Source organism: Panthera uncia, chromosome X (assembly GCF_023721935.1).
Source record: "Panthera uncia isolate 11264 chromosome X, Puncia_PCG_1.0, whole genome shotgun sequence".
Lineage (NCBI taxonomy): Eukaryota > Metazoa > Chordata > Mammalia > Carnivora > Felidae > Panthera > Panthera uncia.
Window position 1 is genome coordinate 122062774 of NC_064817.1, and position 25017 is coordinate 122087790.

General features: G+C 39.9%; 1 protein-coding gene and 1 pseudogene across 1 annotated transcript; one reads left to right on the forward strand and one right to left on the reverse strand.

The window, feature by feature from the left end:
* Positions 1-9881: 9881 nt before the first annotated feature.
* Positions 9882-15607, reverse strand: RAB39B (RAB39B, member RAS oncogene family). The gene is made up of 2 exons (XM_049644546.1): positions 15363-15607; positions 9882-12790 (listed from the first exon to the last, which is right to left on the reverse strand). Exons 1-2 carry the CDS (start codon positions 15575-15577, stop codon positions 12364-12366), a joined length of 642 nt encoding a protein of 213 aa, XP_049500503.1. The 5' UTR covers positions 15578-15607; the 3' UTR covers positions 9882-12363.
* A 3616-nt stretch (positions 15608-19223) lies between these two features.
* Positions 19224-19641, forward strand: LOC125932406 (cytochrome c oxidase subunit 5B, mitochondrial-like; annotated as a pseudogene).
* Positions 19642-25017: the final 5376 nt, after the last annotated feature.

The window sequence follows — 25017 nt, forward strand, 5'->3', positions numbered from 1 at the left end:
TCTATTTGGTGTCACACTGAAATACTGGTATCAGTGTTTGTTTAAAAAGTGGACTGACGATGGGGAAAGAATGTAGGGGGGATAATACATTTTATCATAGGGAGGGAGTGGTCAAGTTCCAAGCCAGTAAGAATGATCCTGGAAGTCAAAAGGCGGGAGGCCTGTCAGTGACAGGTAGAGGCAGACAAGCTGGGAACTAAGCATGGAACCCCTTGCTTTCTTACCTGCTAGGGAGCGGGTATCATACTCCCCTTCTTTACCCTCTACTTATCCCATAGGTAAAAGTTGGCTGTACCAGGAACTCCTGAAAGTAGATGGAGTCCAAACTGGGTTCTAGGAGAAATCCAGATATAGTAACTGTAGGGAAAACCACTCAACCATAGTAATAACCAAGGAAAGAGGCATTTGAAAAGTATATAATAAGAATACACCTTGTGGGGCGCTTGGGTGGTTCAGTCAGTTGAGCGTCTGACTTCGGCTCAGGTCATGAGCTCACAGTTCATGACTGAATTGGAGCCCCACGTTGGGCTCTCTGGGCTTGCTGTTGTCAGCACAGAGTCCACTTTAGATCCTCCGTCTCCCTCTCTCTCTGCCCCTCCCCCTGCTCACAGACTCTCAAAAATAAACATTAAAGAAAATACAGCTTGGAAGAGTTTTTAAAAGGTCAGTGGCTTTATACAGCTCCAATTTTTTATGTGTGACTGCATATGCCATGGTACAAAATAAAGATGATTACTGAATAATGGCAAATACCAATATTTAAAGCACTCAAAAGTGGAGAAATACACTGAAATACTGAACACTGGTTATGGTAGTCACTAACCATATCCATATTACTCTGCCCTCTTATTTCTGCCCCAGGAAATATTTCTATGAAATTGTAATTAATGTAAGTAAAGTATTTCAGAGTAACATACTTTTAGAAAAATGTTTTTGAACACTTTAAGTGACATGTCAAGGGATGTTTTAGAGAATCAAATTTTGGGCTTTCTACTAGAGTAAAAACTCTGCCTCGTTAACGTCTTTCATTCTGGTGTTTGATGTTTCTGTGTTTTCAGTTCCAAAGAATCTGGTCACCAGGGGGTTTGTAGTAGGAATTCAACTTCCTGTTTCCTTAAATTAATTTTTCTTTCTACTTTCATATATTTAAAACAGGATCCTGTTGCAGTGGTAAAGGGTACCATTTATGATAAAGATGAAACCTTTGTGAACATGTATCTGGTAAATAACATTGTGTCAGAATATATGAAATGTTAGGAATTCAAGAAAAAAATGGATCAAAACATTAGTGGAAGTCCTAGTACACCAGTAGTCACTTGCAGACAAATCATCTGGGTCACATTTGGTGATCATAACTCATATAAATTAGTAATTAATAATACTTTAAAAAAAATCCACAACATTTCAAAATTAAATACTATGAAATAATGTTGAGGTAAAAAGAAATCAAAGCTAGAATTACAGGTTATTTAGGATTTAATGCAATGAGAACACTAGTAAGCTTGAAAATGGAATTCAGATTAAAATATGACCCCTTGATGCCAAACTCAAAAAAACCCAAATGTCCAACCACTGATTTTTGCTGCCTCCATCAATAAAGGTCAAGGATGATCTGTCTCTTAGGGGAATAGTCTTTCTCTCCTGCTTCATCTCCCCTCCAGGGATCTTGTCTGTCTCCGAGAGCATTCCTTAGCCACTTATTCCCGCAGTCACACCTGAGACCTTGTCATTACCAATCACTGCCACCCCTTCCTAATCTCATTCTCAAACCATTCTGTCCCATCTTGGTTGGGATTTCTAGCTGAAGCACAGGAAAGGGGAAGCCCCTGGGAACTGGAAAGAGGGAGGAACTTGGGAAAGTGACCCCCGTGAGCTCAACCAAACTCCTGGGTTCTTATGTGTTTCTAATTAGCATACCAAAGAGCTGAACAAAAGGATAGACGACTGCCCAGTTTCTGGACTGGCTACTGTGTTGTGCACAAGCACAGGAACCATCCAAGTGGTTCAGCCAAAGCTTTGAAAACTGAACTAGTATTGGAACAACAGCCCACAGAGGACAGGTTGGAATGTGTGACCTGAACTTTTCCAGAGAAATCGTCAGCTAAAACAAAAATATCAACATTCTCCATAGAATTTAAACAAAACCCAGAGTTGCATAATATTAGAAAATGTTTGGAGTACAATTAAAAATTACTTGGCATACGAAGAACCAGAGAAATATTCACATGAGAAAAGACAAAGTATGTTTATGTAGATAACGTGAAAAGTTAATAAATTAGAATGCAGAATAAGCAAAATTGATAAAACCAAGAACTGGTTCTTTGAAGTACTGATAAAAATAGATAAGCCTCTAACAAGTCTGAATTATAAAGACAAAAACATAAACAAAGCATTACAAATGAGAGGTTTCTATGCACCAATCCAGAGATTTTAAAGCTCTACTATGTGTGACAACTGTATGCCAATGCATTTGAAAATTTAAATGGAATGGATACCTTTCAAGGAAAATGTCAATTACCAAAATTCATTCACCAGGATGTAGGCTGTGTGCTGCTAAGGTAGTCCCTCCCAATCCCTGTGCCATGTGGCCGCCACAGGTCCAGGTGGCTCTGGAATCCAGTCGGATAGGTAAGCCTCCAGCTAGCGCGCTGACAGTCACATGGCCAAGCCCACATCATAGGAAGGAAGTATAATCCTATTCCAGAGAAGGACAATGAGTACATGTGAACAACAAAATAGTGTATCTAATGGTTTAAAGCTGAATCTAACCATAACTCTGAAATAAAATGAAAGGGTTGCTAAAGATCTATACCCTCTTCTTCCAGAAACAAAAACAAAAACACAAACAAAAAACCCCACAAGAAGAATAAAGAAGAAGAAATAAAAAAAACGGGGGAGGGAAGGAAGAAGAAAGAAAGATAAATGCTGGACCGAAAAGCTTTTATGGGTGGATTCTATCAGAGTTTCCAGCAGCAGACCACTCTGTTATTTAAGTATTCTAGGATATAGAAGAAGAAGACACACATTTTCAACCATTTTATGATTTCACGAGGCCAGAATAACCATAGTGCCACAACCTGAAAGAAAACACAAAAGAACAGCATTTACAATGAACTCTTAGTCAAATTATTTTGTCATATAAGTTGAGGAGATGCTGTATAAAATTGCCTCCCATTGGAAAGCCCCAATATATACTAGCGTACTCCTACAGGATATTGTTTTGATTTGTTAAATCCACAATTTTCCAAGTTTATTTGACTGTAGATCCCCCCTATTTCTCTTAATCTCTGTTGAATTTTTGGAAGTACTGTTATGAACCCATCTCAAACATGAATATAGATGCAAAGATCCTAATAAAATATTAGTAAATTAAATCAAACTGTTTTAAAAATATACCATGAACATGTACAGTTTATTTGAAGCATGTAAAGAAACATGGTTAAAAAATAAACAGATTTACTAGGTACAATTTATTACATTAACAGGTTAAGGAAAAAAAACATTTGATTATCTCAATAGGTATAAGAAAGACATTTGAAAAACTCAGCATACATTCTTTGTAAAAGCTCTTCGTAAATAGTAATGTAGTGAAAAGTTCTAGAACGTAATCAAAGTAATTTAAAGTTAAAATACTAGAAGCATATAAGCAGGAACAAGACAGAGATGCCCACCATCACTGTTATTCATCATTTTATTTAAATTTTTTTTTCTTAACGTTTATTTATTATTGACAGACAGAGAGAGATAGAGCATGAGCATGGGAGGGGCAGAGACAGAGGGAGGCACAGAATCCGAAGCAGGGTCCAGGCTCCGAGCTGTCAGCACAGAGCCCGATGCGGGGCTCGAACTCACAAACTGCGAGATTATGACCTGAGCCGAAGTCGGACGCTCAATGGACTGAGCCACCCAGGTGCCCCAATCATCACTGTAATCCAGGTTCTAGTCAGTGTGAAAAGAAGAAGAAATGAAGTATAAATATTAGAAAGGAAGAGAGAAAATTATTTCTTTTTTTAAAATATTTTTAATGAGGGCGCCTGGGTGGCTCAGTCAGTTGGGTGTCCGACTTCAGCTCGGGTCAAGATTTCAGTCTGTGGGTTCGGCCCCGCGTCTGGCTCTGTGCTAACAGCTCAGAGACTGCTTCGGATTCTGTGTCTCCCTCTCTCTCTGCCCTTCCCCCCACTCTCACTCTGTTTCTCTCTCAAAATAAAAGACACACACACCAAATTTTTAAAAATATTTTTAATGTTTATTTATTTTTGAGAGAGCATGAGCAGGGGAGGGGCAGAGAGAGAGGGAGACACAGAATCCGAAGCAGGCTCCAGGCTCAGCTGTCAGCACAGAGCCCGACGCGGGGCTCGAACTCACGGACCGTGAGATCATGACGTGAGCCAAAGTCAGACACTTAACCGACTGAACCACCCAGGTGCCCCAGAAAATTATTATTTCTGGATTACAGTGTCCACCTAGAAAACAGAAGAGATCAATTGAAAAACTGAAGTAATAAGAGAATTTAGTATAGTGTCTGAATACAAGATGTAAACATACATGTATCCATAGTTCCCTACACACTAGCAATGACCAATTAGATAGAGCATGTAATGAGAAAAAGAACCCATCCAAATAAAATACAAATATTTATGATATGTAAATATTATAAAATATCTAGGAATTAACAGACAATAGCTAAATCCTATAAGTGAACTATAAGAATTAACGGATGGACATAAACAAGGATTAAATTAATGGAATGACATTCTATCAGTGTCAGTAAATTAAAGCAATCAAAATCCTAACCCTGCCTGAGGGAAAACGTGACACATTTATTATTTTTTATGTTTATAACAAAAATTGTATACATTGAAGGTGTACAACATGGCGATATATCTATATCTGTCTATACTTAAATGATTACTACAGTCAAGCTCATTAACATATCCATCCCTTCCCATAGTTACCATTGTGTGTGTGTGGTGAGTACCTGAAATCTAGTCTTTTAGCAAATTTCCAGTATCCGATACACTATTGATAACTATAGTCTACATGCTGTCCAGTAGATCTCCAAAACCTATTCATTCTGCATAACTGCATCTTTGTAACCTTTGGCCAGCATTCCCCCATTTCCCCTCCTTCCCCACCCCCTAGTAACTACCATTCTATTCTCTGCTTCTATGTATTTAAATTTTTTATATTCCACATATAAACGAGATCATGCAGTTGTTTCCTTTCTGTGTCTGGCTTTTTTAACAGATGAGTGGATAAAGAAATTGACACATTTATTCTTAAGTTTTAATGTACTGCATGAGAATATCAAAGAAAGTTTTGAAGCGAAAAAAGGTAATAAAAAATACAATGTAGTATTAGGGCAGGAATAGACAAACAGATTAATGAACTATAAAATGGGAGTCCAAAAACCCATATGTATGTCAATATTTGAAAAGAGTAGAATTTCCGATCGTTGAAGAAAGAATGAAGTATTTTATGGATAGTGTAGGGTAAGTAGCCATTTGGGAAGAATAGTTCTTATTCCTACCTCCACATACTAAACAGAAGTCAATTCCTGAAGGAACCCTAAATGCATTTTAGGAAATCATGGTTTTCTAGTATTTGGGTGGAGAAGGCTTATCTGAAACTAACAGTATTGCCATAAAACATCAAGAGAACAGGCTATATATATATATATATATGGTATGGTATAAATATCAAAAGTTATAAAATATTATCTGATACACATTAAGTTTTCTTTGCACCTAGTCTGCCAGCCACCCAGTTCCCAAACTTGGAGACAACCGTTTCCAGATTCTCATAGACAATGTGTGAAATTATGATTAATAAACAAAATATTATTTATTGTTAAATTATTTAATAATGATATTATTTATGAAATATTAAAGACTTCTTTTTATATTACCAAAGACCATAAATAAAGTTAAAAGTCTGAAAAACATGAAAAAATATAGAATAACATATGTGGTAGATAAAGAATTTATTTCCATATGTAAGGAAATCTTATTTATTAATTAATAAGAAAAAAGTCAGCACCTTGTTATTAGTCCCGTTTTCAGTTGCAAGTGACAAAAAACCAATTAACCAAATATATGCAAATTACAAAATATATATTATTCACCTCTCAGTTTTGCAAAGAGTTAAAAGATTGACAATAATACTCATTATAGACATTATCACACACTGTTCGTGGGTATTCAGTAAAAGCTTTCTAGAAAGCAATCTGAATAATTGTATCAAAATTTGAACGGTGTATATTCTTTGATTCATAAATTCCACTTTTATAATTTTGACTTGACATAATTGGTGAAATACTCAAAGGTATGTATACATCGCAGAATTACTTTAAAGCAGCAATGGGAATTAAATAACTTCCTGTATAATGCTATTGTATCAGGAGACCTTCAGCTACAAGTTGAACAAAATGGCATAAACTAAAAAGGGATGTATTATTTCATGTAATAGTCTTAAGATAGAGTGGCTCCAAGGGTAGTCAAATCTGTAGCTCAATGGCATCATCAAAAACCCAGATTTCTTCTGCGTCTGTCATCTTCAGTATGTCAGCTACCTTTTTTTCCTGATCACATTCAACAAATATGTATCAGGCACTGACTGACTATAGAGATACAATAATAAGCAGAAAACCGACAACTCCTACTCTCACATATTTACAAAATATATACTGTATGTGTGCAAAAGGTAATAGCACAGTGTGTTACATAATACAATTTATGAAAAAGATTAATTTAGGTGCAAACATAAAACACCCATTTTCTGAGTATGTTTACGATGTGACATTTACCAAGTGCTAGGTACTTTATATGGATTATGTCATTTCATTCTCACAACAATTCTATGAATTAAATATTATCATTGTCCAGTTTAGTGTATGTGGTACCCTGAGAGTCTGAGAAATTCAATCACACATATATTAACTGGTAGACTCAGAATTTGAACCCATGATGGTCTTGCTCCAAAATCCATACTCTTACCCACTATGTAAATAACATTTTGAAAAAGAAAGAAAGAAAGAAAGAAAGAAATCGTCTAGACGGAAATAGACCAAACTGTTACCAATCATATTCTTTAGGAACTGATGACCTGAATCCAGCTGACAGACATCACAACAGCCAGGAGAAAGAGCGAGCGAAACAAAGTCAAAGGGTGCATTGATAGACTGGCAATGGATGGTGGTTGATTGCCTGAAGGTCCTCGAGAAGTTTAAAATAGGGTTCATGGGATAGAGTAGACAAACAGAACCTGTAATCAGGTTTCAGAGGCTACATAAAATTTCATCATAGGATGCTTGGGTGGCTCAGTCGGTTAAACGTCTGAGTCTTGATTTCGGCTCAGGTCATGATCTCAGTCGTGAGATCGAGCCCTGTGTCCTGCTCTGTGCTGACAGCCTGGAGCCTGCTTGGGATTCTCTCTCTCCCTCTCTCGGCCCCTCCCCCACTCATGCTTGCTCTTGTGCTCTTTTTGTCTCTCAAAATAAAAGAAAAAATTTGGCCATACTTTAGGATAGGGCCATGTGTGTATTTTACTGAAGTGAAGTAATAGTGAAGGTCTTTGGATTAGAGTAGGGGAATAAAACAACCATTCGTTCAAATATTTCTTGGTTATTGAAAAATAGGTGTATGTCACAGGTTGCAGAAACAATGGTGAACAAGACAAATAAGATTCTGACATTTGTGGAACTTACAACTGGAGAAGTAGGCAGAGAGGCCCGATCTTGCAAGGCCTTGTCATGTTAAGAAACGTAAGGTTTATTTGGATTTTGTTCTAAATGTGATGAGAAACCATTGGTGGGTAGTAAGCAGAAGAATGACTTGATCTGTTTTCTGTTTTGAAAAGACCATTCATTCTGGCTGTTATGTTGAGAATGTATTTTGGGAATAGGAACAGAAAGTAAGGTGGCCACTTAGGAAGATACCAGAGTAGTTCAGGAAAGAGTTGGCAGCAGCCTGGACATAGGTGATAGCAATGGCGCTGCAGTGGAGATGGATTTGGTACAGGAGGTGGGGAGAAGTGAGGGATTAAGGATAACTGCTAGGTTTCTGTGTTGAACAAAGGGTTGGATGGTGGTGTCGTTTATAGAGATGAGAAAGATTGGGGTGGAAGGAACACATTCTGATAGATGCTGGTTTCATACTGGATATGTTGAGTCTGAGGAATTTGTGCATGTGTTCAGTGGGCGAGTTGGCCGTATTGGTATAACGCTCAAAAGAATGGGCTGGAGTCCTCCATCGGGGAGTCCTCAATGCCAAAACAATAACTGAAGTCACGAGCAAAGGTAAGATTGTCTAGGGAGAGGAGAACATGGAGAGCAAGGAAAAGAACTGGAAAAAAAAAAAAAAGAAAAGGAAAGAGTTGGACTTCCAACAGAACTGAGAACAACGCCCTAAGGGGCATGGTATAGGCAGAAATCATTCCACCAACGCTGTGCTGACAAAGGTCGCTCGTGACTTCCGGCTCCCTTGAATCTTATGGATATATTTTAGTCATTAGCTTTCTGAATCCACTGCTGCATTGTGATACTACTGTCCACTCCTTCCTGTGAAGCTACACTCTCCAGGTTTTCCATTCTCTCCTCCCAAGTTTCTCTGCCCTTTATTGTATACCGAAACTCTGTTGTTCTCCAGGGAAGACTAAGGAGTTACATGCTACGTTGAGCTGTCGGGGACAACTTCTGGAGCTACATCTTCTCGAGAATCAGGAAGCTGCTTGCAGATTTTGGAGGCTGTCGGTTTCAGAACTTGATGGGGGTGAGGGAGAAATCCAGGCAGTCATCTCAGGAAAGAGAATTCCAGATACAGTAAAGAGCAAGTACAAAGGCCCTGAGGTGTGAATGTGCTTGGTGCATTTGAAGAATGTTTCAACATCTTCACCTGAGTCTGATTCTGGTTACTTTTAAGGTAGAGCCAGCCTAGCCAGATAGATCCCATGTGGACTATGAAAGAGAGGAGTCAAGGATGACTCCAAGGTTTTTGGCAAAAGTACACAGAAAGACAAAGTCGCCATTTACTGAGGAAGGAAAGGCTATGGGAAGAATACATTTGGGGAGGAAGATTAGGAGCTTGGTCTGGGACATGTTAAATTTCTGATGCCTGATAGACATTCAAGTGGACATGCTGGGTAGGCAGCTATTTATAAAGGTCTGGAGTCCATGGGAAAGAGACAAGCTGGAGATATACATTCAGGACTCATTGGCTTATAACGTGGTCTTTACAGACACAGGACAGAATAAGGTCACCAAAGGAATTAACCAAAGAAAAGATGATCAGACCCTGGCATTATAAGGAGTGTTTTAAGGAGAATGGGATGTTAACTATATGAAATGCTGTTGCATTGTTGGTTTTTCCTTTCTACCTTCCTTCCTCCTTCCTTCACTCATGACTATAAAAATGATAAAGCTGTGCATAATTCAGCCTTCCTATGCCCAGACTCAGAATCAAACATCTTTCCCTTTTTTCCCCTCCCCTAAATAGGCACTATCAACCACAGGCAGTGTTCTGAACTTTTGTGTTCCAATCTGGGCCCCACACTCCAAGTGATCCTGACACAAAACGGATATCATAGAGTAGGACTCAAAACAGCTGAGACAATTTAGCTTGTGGGAAAGAAGACTTTCCAGGGATGACAATAGTTGTAAACAGCTACCTGGTGTCATGGGATTCTCAGGCTGTAGTGAGGTCTCTGTGACTTTCAACATGATGATTACGTAACTTTCAAAACTCATATTCTTGTTCTGGCTTTGAGATACCAGTGAAGACTCTTTTGCATAGTGTATGTCGTACATAATGGATAACCTACAATGGTTACTACTGTGGTGACAGACTCTGGAAACAGCTACAACACACACTTGGAATCTCACAGTCACATAATCAACCATTTTACTAAATACAAGCAAATTCTCATTCACATACAGCTAAAGAAAACATTTTTCCACATTTCATTACAATGCACAACAAAGTGAGGAAAAGTATACAGTACATTTTATTCTGGAATATGAGACAATCCAATCCAACATGCAGTTGTGGTCTTTGTTACAAGTTAGTTGATCTTTTCTTTACCTATGTAGTAAAATAGCTTCTAAAGCTTTATCCTTAGTATTGTATTAACACCTGATTTTTTCACACTCAGTTTCTAAAACCCACGTATTGCAGTGACAACAGCACTGAATTCTACTAAAATGATTTTTAAAGTTTCTAGAACTCGTTTAAGCAATTAAGCTCAGCCACCTTTGCTGGATCCTATGCTGAGTATTTTTAAACCTGCCTTTAAAAAATGCAAGGAATGGAAAAAGTATACATATAGTGTCTTAGACAAGAAAACCATAAAGAATTTTTGTTTCTATCTTTTTTTTGAACTGACAGAAGCCACTGAAAAAACTCATTTATCTACTGGATAATCTTGCTTTCAGAATCTTCTTGATACAATTAAACATAGTAGTTGATGAAATTGTGTGTTAATCCTGTTCACCATCTTTTATTTGCCTTCTAAAACCACAAAGCTGGCCACTTAATCACTCCGCCCAGGCCAGGTCATGTGAAATGAATGTAGACAGGATGAGAGCTTCACTTGTAGTCGATGCCGCAGGTTGGTCCAAGGTGGTTTGTTTCCGTAATTCTCGTTATTTGGCTTCTTCTTTGTGGCTGAAGCAAATTCCCGAACTTTCAGATTCAGTCACATTCATACCGAAGTTCAGTATTATATCTCAAAGCAATTTACCATTGTCAGGCTTTCCTGTCAGAATGGATATGAGAAACCTGACTACTCAGAATTGTTTTCTTACTGTGAAAAGTATGGCTTTTGCCTAGCTCAGCTGGCTACAATCTGAAAAATAATTTAAAGCATGACCTCTCTTCAAGAAGGTAATGGAACCTTAAGCCAACCATTTCAGTTTTCTGATGCAGTTAGACGTCTGCTCACCTGAGAATTAGGAGCTGACTCTCTAGGGTAGACAAGAACCCCGTGTAGTATATGGCAAACAGGTAGCCAAGGTCATTGTGAGCTGAGTGTTTACCCCCCATCCCACTCCCCATTGCTGCATTTGGTTCTTTTCGCTAACATGTCCACTGTGTTTCAGTGATAAGAACGCTTGTGGCGCACACAGTTTTAATGTGTTTTTAGTTGTGCAATTACTCACTCGTTTAAAGCCTGCTTGTCAGTAATATCTGAAATGGCTTTACCTTCGTTTCATCCCCAGGTTCCCTCAGGATGACAGCTGAGTCGTAAGCAATAAGGAAACACCCTAACATGTCGAGAACATTTATTTACAGTCATAGCTCTTCCAAAGTAAACAAATTAATAACGGTTCATTCACCCGACAGCAGGAACAAGAACTAGGAGTCAGGAGACCTTCACCCTGGCAGAGCGAGGCTCCTGCTTCTTAGTTTTACTCTTTTGTAAAATGGGGAAGAAAACCTCAGAGGCCTGCTGTGAATTCAAGTGACGGTGAAGTGTTTGTGAGGGTGCCGGTGGTGCCTCTTGCTGAGCGAATGTCTGCCTCAGGGCTCTTTGCAGAGGCAGTCCCTGTACTGTTGTCGCCAGGAACCTGAAGGGACAGGCAGGTTGTGCACTTTTTAGGCAGCCGCTGCCCCTGCAGAGAAACCCCGGGCATGATCTGGGCTGGGGGGCTGAGGGAAGAGGGCATGGCATGGGTTACAGGGTTCCTTTCTTCTACTTATATGGTAATTTGCATGGCACAATTTCTTTCACACGGTTGGTTATTCCATCATAAGGGTGTACATTTTCTGGAATGTGATAAAAGCAATACATATAATGGCTTCCCTCTTCATACACACGGCATTTTTACTAGAACAACAGGCCTCGAAACGGTCTTAGTAAATAGCTGGTCCGTGCCCCTCATTTTACAGACAAGCTGTTTGGAAGCTAATTGGTACCTTTGCACCCAACCCAGCACACACACTTGGTGTAGGGTATTCTCACTGATTAAGTTGATGTCGTAGTCTTTTTTAGTTTGGCTTATTGTTTCCAATGTGATACTTTTTTCCCCTTTACAGATTTATGTTTGTGACCTATGAATGAGCTGAAATACCAAGAAATAGCTGTCCTGTCTGTGGTTGTATTTTTCTGGGCCCAGCTCCCCAAGCCTCAGCCCCTTGACATGTGGTCCACTCACAATGGGCCACAAACAGTCGCCGAAATGAGTCCCTCACTCCCAGCACCCAGGCTCCCACATCTACTCCTCCACGGCCTGTCCAAGACCCCTGGAGAAGGAGGCTCCCTTGTATGCAAAATGGAGGTTGAGTTCTCTTCAGTCACGCAAGGATTCTCTTCATTTTCATCACTTTTAAGTTCAGGTGGGAGAGCATGTTTTGGAAATAAAAGGGCTGACTAGCACAAACATCTCCTCTCTGACTTGACAACCTCTTCTGAAGAGTGAACCACATTTGGTACAAATCCACTCTTCACCCCTTCCCATCCCTCCTGGATGGTAATATCCCCCCTTTTAACCAGCTCATAGATGTCTCTTGTCAGGTCTGTGAAGGCTTTCTCCACGTTAATGGCATCTCGGGCTGACGTTTCAATGTACTTCATGCCGTACGCAGCAGCCAGTTTCTCTGCCTCGTGGCGAGTCACTTGCCTCTGTGTATCCAGGTCACACTTGTGACCCACCAGAACAAATACAATTTGGTAGGGCTGAACGTGTACTTTGGTCTCTTCTAACCACTCATGGACATTCTGGAAGGACCTGCGGTTGGTAATGTCAAATAAGAGAAGGCCACCTACTGAGTTCCTGTAGTAGGCGCGAGTGATGGATCTAAAACACAAGAAAGAAGTAAAGAATAAAGGCCGTGCCCAAACTCCTGTCCTTCAATGAACTCAGATGGTGTATTCTAGCGTGTCTCGTTACGGACACAGTCCTTTAGTAAGAATGATTTTCTTTTTTCTTAAACAATGGAATGCAGATGTCATTGTGTAATAATACTACATAGATTTTCAGTTGGCCAAAACTTTGAGATGGCATCTTCTAGAAATGAATGCTCATGGCCTTACAGGCATTTCCCCTCAGTTCAGGTAGAACCACAGCCCACTCTCCCACCGTGGCAAAATGGGATACCTAAGCCACAGGTTATTATGTAGCAAAATGAAATAACGAATGCTAAAGTGTTCTCTGACCTGGAGAGCTCATTACAAACTGTCGTAGTTGAAACAGGATTTGAAAAGATTAAACATGAACTGACAAGAGTCAACAGAACATGTTTATAAGTATATAGAGGTATATTACAATAGGCCCCATTTTTCCCACTTCTTACTGCTATGTGCATCTCTGAGGAGAAATGCATTTTGTTTTTTATTTCTTAGGCTATGTGGGAATGGGAAAAAGAAGAATGGTCTGCAAAGGTCCTGACACATTTCAGAGAGGCTCACTCAGGAGCTACCACTGTGAAAAACTGCTTAAAGAGCCAAAACTTCCCCTTAAAGTGACAATTTATTTAAAGCGATGTAATTAGAATATCTCTAAAACCTATTATACATGTGCTGTGCTTCTTAAACAGGAGAAGCTGCCTATATTTTAACTTGTTGACTTGCATACGTTATGGTACTTTGCTTAGAGCATATTAGAGCTTATTAGAGGGTGTCAAACTATTTTTGTCTCTACAGTTACTTGCTTGAAAGTACTGTGCTTTTTGATCTACGTCTAGTTTTAGGTTTTCTGTCTCCTTGGATAAAAAAAAAAAAAAAGATAAACAATGAGTGACTCAGTAGCTTAAGGCTTAGTACAAATGGCCCAGTGATAAGAGAACAGACATCATCCAGGGAATTAAAGTCCAAGCTAGATGATGATAAGGACAAATACTACGAATGAGTTCAACCAAGCAAATAAGCCTTGGAGATGGAAAGCATTTCTGATTCCCTTATGTTTAAAGGAGAATGGTAGGTGTAATCAGAAAATTCAACATGAACAAAGGTTTTCATTTGTGAACAACTTGGTTCAGGAAATCAGTGAGGAAGCTGTAACAAAGCCCTTTCCAAACACAACATGAGGCTACATAAAAATTAAAACCTTCCATACATCAAAAATTTTTCTTAAAGTTAAAAGACAAATGACAAGCTAGGAAAATATTTCACAACGTACATGACAGAGGAAGATTAATAATCTATAAAGGACTCTTACAAATCAAGATCACCCAATAAATAATAGGCAGTGGATATGAAAAGGCTGTTCATACAGAGATTGCAATAAATATAAAAAAGACACCTTTCTTCACTTATAGTTTGTGGAATTGCGGGGTTGGGGGTGGGGACACCTCAAGTTTGTAGTGAACTCTTGCATCTCCTCTTCTTCAACTACCTAACCAGTATTTTCTGTGTGGAATTAGTGTTCAATAAGTAAACAAATAATCATAAACATATTTGAAAATGCATAAACGCTATTGAGTCCTTTGTGGGTCCAGTTCCTGCTGCTTTATGTGACTTTAGCTCAAATTGTTCTCTCCAAGTTTTCTGTGTACACTGTTTTCTCTCCCTGGGCTTTTCCTGTCTCTGCTGGGCTACTCCTACTCATCACGGCCTCATCTTCTCCAGGTAGCCTTCTCTGTGTTCACACATATAATTACACATGATACATATTCCAAAGGGAAAACAAAGGGTTGTGACAGAAAATTACACCTGTTCATTGATTACTCATTATATGTGAAGCATTATAGTAGGCAGTGAGCATACAAATATGAACAGGACACTCTTTTGTATCATTGCTAATTATGTATTTCCTCCCACTATGCCAGCACGGAAGTTCTAAGAGGGAAGGGCCTGTGTCTGTTTTGTTTACAAGGCATCCTCTTGTGTGTTTCCTTGGGCTGTTTCCCCAGAAACAAGCCCAGCGCCTGGCATGCAGTGGATAATCACTGAATGTGTGCTGGTGGCAAGCAGGAATCAATGATCAGTATCTATTTCATGTAATTCTGTGTGTGTTTCTCTATAAATCTATATCTATGTCTAGGTCTATATGTAGCTGTCGCTATATACCACCTATCTATGTCTGTCAGTTATGTTAGGTGGACCTGGGAACATGTTTGAAAGTATGTAGTATAAGGACTGAGATTGATAAATTTCAGTGATCAATTCCAGCTAGTTTGTTAGCCAGCAAGGGGCACATCGGTGGAATTGTGGTGGAAGCAATACGTATCATTGCCCGGCCTTCCCGGCCAGGGCGCTTCTTTCCCCGCACTGAACTCCCAGGTAGCTGAAGGTGGGCTTGAGCAGAAATCCCCAGATGCTCGGTATCGTCCCTAAGGGGCCGCGACCAGGACCAGGAAGTCCTCTTTTCCCAGGGGTTGTGCGAGCCCCGAAGACCCTCCCACTGCTCGCGGCCCCGGCTGCGCTCCCACCTGAACCTCTCTTGACCCGCGGTATCCCAGATCTGGAGCTTGATGCGTTTTCCTGGCTCGATCTCCACCAGACGGGAGAAAAAATCCACCCCCACGGTGGGGTCCGAAACCTGGGCAAAGCGGCCCTCGGTGAAGCGGCGGATCAGACAGGATTTGCCCACCGTGGAATCCCCGATGACAATGAGCCGGAACTGGTATAGCCAGATGGCCTCCATAGCCGGGGATCAGCAGGTCTCCTTGGCCCGGGCCGGCCTTGGGCGGCGAGAGGGGCGCCCAGCCGAGGCCTCGGAGAGCGTGGCTTGGTCCGGATCTAGATCGGCCACGAGCACATCGCTGGCCTGGGAGCCCGAGGCGAGGTAGGCCCAGGCGCAAGGAGAGCGAAGGAATGGATGCTGCGCTCGCAGAGGTGATGAAATGGCAGCAGCATCAGCACCACGCACTCTGACTCATCACTGACAACCGAGTTACTGTAATCCCGCGCGTAGACGCGACGCCCGGGCCTGCCGCACTATCTGTAAAAGGAGCGCACACGGAAACAGCCGCAAAAATAGCTCCTTCCTTTCCTTTCTAATTCCTCCACCCACCTCCTCTTCTTAATTTTTTTTCTTCATCGTCAAAACCCAAAAGTAATGCCTTTTTCATTAAAACTAACAAAACAATGCAAGGATGTACACAAAAGGCAGGTCCATCATTATCTGACACGCCCCCCCCCCCCAAGATATTAACAGCTTGGGATATATTCTTCCATGCAAATATACATGCACATAATTTTTTTTTTTTTGCTGTTTGATTTTACAAAAATTGGATCAAACTGGGCCATTACCCTGGCATTTGCTTTTTGCATGACAATGCTGCAATAGTGATTCTAAGTATAGTCACATGCGTTATTTCTAGGACATAGAGTCTTTCAAAAGGGAACACGAAGTGAAAGAGTAGGAGTACTTTAAATGTAATGGATATGGACATTATACCTTGCAAAAACGTTTATTAATTTAAATTCTACTTAGCAATGTGTGAAAAAACCATTTCTTCGCCTTTTTTCAAGCATCATGTTGTATTCTTTCCAAATTCTTGCCAGTCTGATGTAGTTAAATAAAAAGGTGATCTTTGTTTTATTTTACATTTCCCTGGTACTAATGAGGTCAATACCATTTCATGTGCATCGACCATTTGCATTTCCTCTTCTGGGAATTGCCTCTTCAAATCTTTTGCTCTTTTTTTTTTTAAATGTAATTCCTTATCATCGCCTTACTCAATTAAAAAACAGCTTTATTGGTATATAATTCACACACCATACAATTCGCTCATTTGAAGTGCACAGTCCAATGCTTTTTAGCCTAGCCACAAACTTATGCAACCATCACCACAGTCAATTTGAAAATATTTTCAGGGCCACCTGGGTGGCTCAGTCAGTTATGTGTCCAACTTTGGCTCAAGTCATGATCTCACGGTTTGTGGCTTCAAGCCCCTCGTCAGGCTGTGTGCTGACAGCTTGGAGCCTGGATCCTGGTTCAGATTCTGTGTCTCTTTCTCTGCACCTCTCTTGCTCGTTCTCTCTCTCTCTGTCAAAAATAAATAAACATAAAAAAATATTTTCATCCCGGGGCACCTGAGTGGCTCCGTTGGTTAAGCGGCCTACTCTTGATTTCAACTGAGGTCATGATCTCATGATGGCAGGATCCGGCTTTGCATGGAAGCTTCTTGAGATCCTTTCTCTCTCCCTCTCTCTCTGACGCTCCCCCACATGTGCGTGCTCTCTCTCTCTAAATAAATAAGTAAACATTAATAAAACAAAATATTTTCATCACCTCAAAAACAAATCACCCCTCTATCATCCTTCCCCCCCCCCCCCTGGCACTCGGCAAACACTAATCTACTTTCTCACTAAATAGATTTCCTTATTCTGGGCACTTCATATAAATGAAATTACAGAATATGTAGACTTTTATAACTGGCTTCTTTCACTTAACATGTTTTAGAGGTTTATCCACATTCATTTTTATGACTAATATTCCACCATGTGGATATGCCACATAAACATTTGGGATGTTTCCACATTTTAGCTATTATAAATCATGCTGCTATGGACATTTCTGTACAAATGTTTGTTTGAACACATGCTTTGAACTCTTTTGGGTTTAAACCTAGGAGTGAAATTCCTGAGTTCAATGGTGACTGAATGTTGAATGCTTTAAAGTAATGCCAGGCTGTTTTCCGTAGTGCCGCAATGCATGAGTGTTCTCATTTCTCCCTATCTTTCTAACACATTATTTTCGAAGTCTTTGATTCTAGAACTGATGACAATGTGCATATTTTTTGCATTCCTATTAGCCACTTGAAGAAATGTATACTCAAATCCTTTCCCCATTTTTATTTTAATTTTTAAATTTTTTAAAGTTTATTTATTTTGAGAGACAGAGGGAGAGAGAGAGAGAGAGAGAGAGCAGGGAAGGGGCACAGACAGAGGAAGAGACAGAATCCCAAGCGCAGGGCTGAATCTCACAAACTGTGACATCATGACCTGAGCCGAAATCTGGAGTTGGACGCTTAACCGACTGGGCCACCCAGATGCCCCATCTTTTCCCGTTTTTAAACTGGGTTATTTGTCTTTTTATTATTGAGCTTTAAGAGTTATTTATATATGCTAGGTACAAGTGTACATGTCCTTTATCAGATATATGATTTGTAAATATTTCTCCCATTCTGTGTACACTTTTTGCACTTTGCAGTTTCTTGAAGGTGTCCCTTTGAAGCACAAAGTTTTCAATTTTGATGAAATAGAAAAAATTTTTTCCTCTTTTGTTGCTTATGCTTCTGGGGCCATGTCTAAGACTACTTTGCCAAATCCAAGGTTATGAAGATTCACTCCTATGCTTTCTTCTAAAATTTTTGTATTTTTAACGCCTACATTTATTTAGATGCATGCTCTAATTTGATTTTTTATATATGCTGTGACATAGGGGTCCAGCTTCATTCTTTTGCATCTGAATAGCTAGTTCACCAAGCACCTTTTGTTGGGAGAGATTATTCTTTCCCCATTGAATGGTTTTGGCACCCTTGTGGAAAACCAATTGACCATAGACCATGGTTTATTCCCGGACTCTCAATTTTATTTCATTGGTTTATAATGTATCTAGTCTTAAGCCAGTAACACATTATCTTGATTGTTGTAGCTTTGTAGTAAGTTTTGAAATCAGGAAATGTGAGTCCTCCTCCTGTGTTCTTTTCCAAGATTGTTTTGGTTATTTGGGGCCTCTTTCAATTCCTTATGAATTTTAAGAGCAGCTTGTCAATTTCTGCAACTAAGGCAGCTGGGATATTGATTGGGATTTTATTAAATTTATAGATCAATTTGAGCAGTGTATTCATCTTAACAAAATTAAGTTAAATTAAATCTTCTAATGCTTGAACATAGAATATCTTTCCATATATTTAGGTCTTTGAAAATCTATTTTAGGGGCGCCTAGGTGGCTCAGTCTGTTAAGCGTTCGACTTCAACTCAGGTCACGATCTCCTGATTTGTAGATTCGAGCCCCGCATCGGGCTCTGTGCTGACGGTTCAGAGCCTGGAGCCTGCTTTGGATTCTGTGTCTCCCTCTCTCTGTGACCCTCCCCTTCTCCCTCTGTCTCTGTCTCTGTCTCTCTCTCAAGAATAAATAAACATTTTTTAAAAAAAGAAAATTTATTTTAAGTTTTTTTTTGTTTTTTGTTTTTGTTTTTGTTTTTGTTTTTTTTTTTTTTTTTTTTAGTTTTCAGTTTACGAGTCTTAACACTTCTTTGGTTAAGTTATTCCTAAGTATTTTATTCTTTTTGATGCTACTGTGAATGAAGCTGTTCTCTTAATTTCATTTCCAGATTGTTTCATTACAAGTGTATAAAAATACAACAGAAGTTGTCTGTAGTGGGCGTGATGACCTCAAGATTACTTCGTGGAGTTGGAACACTGGCTGCACGGTCCCAGTCAAGTCACCCTGGTGCGCTGCATGGCATCTGGAGGCAGTGTTCCTGCTGAGGTGAGCAGGTGACAGGGCTTGAGAGGGAGGTCATGATGGCTGCACAGAAGGGACCAGACCCATACAAAATGCTAGCCCCCAGGCAGCTTCAGTTACCAAAGAAGACCCTACTTTTGTCCCATCTATCACCAACAAGCGAATAGTGCTGCAACTGTGAAGAGGACAATATTGCCATCATCTGGTTCTGGCTGCACAGAGGTGAAGCCCAGTGATGCCTTAGTTGGGGAACTCATCACAAGCTGGTGCCTCACCAGTTGGTCCACTGAACTTTTGCACTAACTTACTCAAAATGTGCTTTAGGGGCACCTGGGTGGCTCAGTCGGTTAAGCGTTGGACTTCAGCTCAGGTCATGATCTCACGGTTCTGTTCATGAGTTCAAGCCTGGCATTGGGCTCTGTGCTGACAGCTCAGAGCCTGGAGCCTGCTTCAGATTCCGTGTCTCCCTCTCTCTCTCTGCCCCTCTCCCGCTCCTGCTCTCTCACTCTCTCTCAAAAATAAAATTAATGCCTATTTATTTTTGAGAGAGAGAGAGAGAGACTAAGCATGATCGCGGGAGGGGCAGAGAGAGAGGGAGTATGAAGCAGGCTCCAGGCTCTGAGCTGTCAGCACAGAGCTCTACGCGGGACTTGAACTCATGACCCACGAGATCATGACCTGAGCTAAAGTAAGCTACTTAGCCGACTGAGCCATCCAGGCACCCCTTTTCTTTTTTTCCTTTCCTTTTTCTATTTATTTTTGAGAGAGAGACAGGGAGACAGAGAGACAGAGAGACAGAGAGAGAGAGAGAGAGAAAACATAAAAAAAATTTTTTTTAAATGTGCTGTAAAGTTTCTTCTTTCCAGTAAAGACTAGCCATTGCATTGGCCTCTTCTCTCCTCCCCCCCCCACCAAATACAATAGATTTTTAATTTATTTTATAATTTCCAGTCTTGCCAACCTCATTCATTAGTCCTAATAGTTTTCTTTAGGGTATTCTGTATAATGTGATCAAATGATTTTTCTGCAGCTACTGAGATGATCGTGTGACTTTTGCTTTTTATTCTGTTGATATGGTGTATTACATTAATTGATTTTTGGGGCACCTGGGTGACTCAGTCAGTTAAGCCTCTGACTTCGGCCCAGTTCATGATCTCGCAGTTCATGGGTTCAAACCCCTCATGGGGCTCTGTGCTGACAGCTCAGAGCCTGGAGCCTGCTTCAGATTCTGTGTCTCCCTCTCTCTCTGCCCCTCCTCTGTTCGTGTGCTGTCCCTCTCTTTCTCCCCAAAATACATAAATGTTATTTTCCTCTCAGGACTGCCTTTGCTGCATCCCAAAGCATTTGGATTGTTGTACTTTCATTTGTTTCCATATATCTTTTAATTTATTCTCTAATTGCTTGGTTGACCCATTCATTCTTTAGTAGGATGCTTTTTAACCTCCATGCTTTTGGAGGTTTTCCAGACTTTTTCCTGTGGTTGATTTCAAGCTTCATAGCATTGTTTTTTGTTTTTTTTGTTTTTTTTGTTTTTTTTTTTAATTTATTTTTGGGACAGAGAGAAACAGAGCATGAACGGGGGAGGGGCAGAGAGAGAGGGAGACACAGAATCGGAAACAGGCTCCAGGCTCCGAGCCATCAGCCCAGAGCCTGACGCGGGGCTCGAACTCACGGACCGCGAGATCGTGACCTGGCTGAAGTCGGACGCTTAACCGACTGCGCCACCCAGGCGCCCCAAGCTTCATAGCATTGTGATCTGAAAGTGTGCATGGTATGATCTCAATTCTTTTATACTGATTAAGGGCTGTTTTGTGATCCAGTATGTGATCTATCTTGGAGAATGTTCCATGTGCACTTGAGAAGAAAGTATATTCCATTGCTTTGGGATGCAGAGTTCTAAATAATCTGTCAAGTCCATCTGATCCAATGTATCATTCAGGGCTCTTGTTTGTTTATTGATTCTCTGTCTAGATGATCTATCCATTGTTGTAAGTGGAGTATTAAAACCCCTGCAATTACCACAATCTTATCAATAAAGTTGCTTATGTTTGTGATTAATTGTTTTATATATTTGGGGCCTTCAAATTTGGTGCATGGACATTTATAACTGTTAGCTCTTCCTGATGGATAGACCTGTAATTATTATATAATGCCTTTCTTCATCTCTTGTTACAGCCTTTAATTTAAAGTCTAGTTTGTCTGATATAAGTGTGGCTACTCCAGCTTTCTTTTGACTTCCAGTAGCATGATAGATAGTTCTCCATACCCTCACTTACAATCTGAAGGTGTCCTCAGGTCTAAAATGAGTCTCTTGCAGACAGCAAATAGATGGGTCTTTTTTTTTTTTTTTATTTTTTTTATCCATTCTGATACCCTATGTCTTTTGGTTGGAGCATTTAGTCCATTTAAATTCAGTGTTATTATTGAAAGATATGGGTTTAAACTCATTATGTTATCTGTAGGTTTCATGCTTGTAGTGGTCCAGGCCTATCTCAAGAAACATGAAAAATCCCAAATAGAAAATCAAAAAGCACACCTAAAGGAAATAGAAGCAGAACAGCAAAGACACCCCAAACCCAGCAGAAGAAGAGAAATAATAAAGATCAGAGCAGAAATAAGCAATATAGAATTAAAAAAAAACAGTAGAGCAGATCAATGAAACCAAGAGTTGGTTTTTTGAAAAAATAAACAAAATTGATAAACCTCTAGCCAGGCTTCTCAAAAACAAAAGGGGGAGGACCCAAATAGATAAAATCATGAATGAAAATGGACTTATTACAACCAATCCCTTAGAAATACAAGCAATTATCAGGGAAAACTATGAAAAATTATATGCCAACAAACTGGACAACCTGAAAGAAATGGACAAATTCTTAAACACCCACACACTTCCAAAACTCAAACGGGAAGAAATAGAAAATTTGAACAAACCCATAACCAGTGAGGAAATTGAATCAGTTATCAAAAATCTCCCAACAAATAAGAGTCCAGGACCAGATGGCTTCCCTGGGGAATTCTACCAGACATTTAAAGCAGAGATAATACCTATCTTTATCAAGCTGTTCCAGAAAATAGATATGGAAGGAAAACCTACAGACCCATTCTATGAAGCCAGCATTACTTTTATTTCTAAACAAGACACGGGCCCAGCAAAAAAAGAGAACTACAGGCCAATATCCCCGATGAATATGGATGCAAACATTCTCAACAAGATATTAGCAAATAGAATTCAACAGCATATGAAAATAATTATTTACCATGATCAAGTGGGATTCATTCCTGGGCTGCAGGGCTGGTTTAGTATTTGCAAATCAGTCAGTGTGATACATCACATGAATAAAATAAAAGAAAAGAACCATATGATCCTGTCAATTGATGCAGAAAAAGTATTTGACAAAATACAGCATCCTTTCTTAATAAAAGCCCTCAAGAAAGTTGGGATAGAAGGAACATAATTGAACATCATAAAAGCCATTTATGAAAAGCCCACAGCCAATATCATCCTCAATGGGGAAAAACTGAGAGTTTTCCCCCCGAGATCAGGAACACGACAGGGATGTCCTCTCTCACTGCTGTTGTTTAACATAGTGTTGGAAGTCCTAGCATCAGCAATCAAACAACAAAATGAAATCAAAGGCATCAAAATTGGCAAAGATGAAGTCAAGCTTTCGCTTTTTGCAGATGACATGATATTATACATGGAAAATCCGATAGACTCCACCAAAAGTCTGCTAGAACGGATACATGAATTCAACAAAGTTGCAGGATACAAAATTAATGTACAGAAATCAGTTGCATTCTTATACACTAATAATGAAGCAACAGAAAGACAAATAAAGAAACTGATCCCAGTCACAATTGCACCAGGAAGCATAAAATACCTAGGAATAAACCTAACCAGAGATGTAAGAGATCTGTATGCTGAAAACTATAGAAAACTGATGAAGGAAATTGAAGAAGTTACAAAGAAATGGAAAAACATTCCATGCTCATGGATTGGAAGAATAAATATTGTCAAAATGTCAATACTACCCAAAGCTATCTACACATTCAATGCAATCCCAATCAAAATTGCACCAGCATTCTTCTCGAAGCTAGAAGAAGCAATGCTAAAATTTGCCTGGAACCACAAAAGACCCCGAATAGCCAAAGTAATCTTGAAGAAGACCAAAGCGGGAGGCATCACAATCCCAGACTTTAGCCTCTACTACAAAGCTGTAATCATCGAGAGAGCATGGTATTGGCACAAAACCAGACACATAGACTAATGGAATAGAATAGAGACCCCAGAATTGAACCCACAAAAGTATGGCCAACTCATCTTTGACAAAGCAGGAAAGAATATCCAGTGGAGAAAAGACAGTCTCTTTAACAAATGGTGCTGGGAGAACTGGACAGCAACATGCAGAAGAATGAAACTAGACCACTTTCTGACACCATTCACAAAAATATACTCAAAATGGCTAAAGGACCTGAATGTGAGACAGGAAACCATCAAAACCCTAGAGCAGAAAGCAGGAAAAAACCTCTCTGACCTCAGCCACAGCAATTTCTCACTCGACACATCCTCAAAGGCAAGGGAATTAAAAGCAAAAATGAACTATTGGGACGTCATGAAGATAAAAAGCTTCTGCACTGCAAAGGAAACAAACAACAAAACTAAAAGGCAACCGAACGAATGGGAAAAGATATTTGCAAATGACATATCAGACAAAGGGCTAGTATCCAAAATCTATAAAGAACTCACAAACTCCACACCTGAAAAACAAATAATCCAGTGAAGAAATGGGCAGAAGACATGAATAGACACTTTTCTAAAGAAGACATCCAGAAGGCCAACAGGCACATGAAAAGATGCTCAACGTCACTCCTCATCAGGGAAATACAAATCAAAACCACACTCAGATTCCACCTCATGCTGGTCAGAGTGGCTAAAATGAACAAATCAGGAGACTATAGATGCTGGAGAAGATGTGGAGAAACGGGAACCCTCTTGCACTGTTGGTGGGAGTGCAAACTGGTGCAGCCGCTCTGGAAGACAGTGTGGAGGTTCCTCAAAAAATTAAAAATAGATCCACCCTATGACCCAGCAATAGCATTGCTAGGAATTTACCCAAGGGATACAGGAGTGCTGATGCATAGGGGCACCTGTACCCCAATGTTTATGGCAGCACTTTCAACAATAGCCAAATTATGGAAATAGCCTAAATGTCTATCAACTGATGAATGGACAAAGAAGATGTGGTTATACAATGAAATACTACTTGGCAATGAGAAAGAATGAAATCTGGCCATTTGTAGCAACGTAGATGGAACTGGAGAATATTGTGCTACATGAAATAAGTCAGGCAGAGAAACACAGATACCATATGTTTTCACTCATATGTGGATCCTGAGAAACTTAACAGAAGACCATGGGGGAGGGGAAGGGGGAAAAAAACTTACAGAGAGGGAAGGAGGCAAACCATAAGAAACTCTTAAATACTGAGAAGAAACTGAGGGTTGATTGGGGGTGGGGGAGAGGGGAAAGTGGGTGATGGGCATTGAGGGGGGCACCTGTTGGGATGAGCACTGGATGTTGTATGGAAACCAATTTGACAATAAATTACATTTAATATAATATATACATTTATACACATATATGTGTGTATATATATATATATATA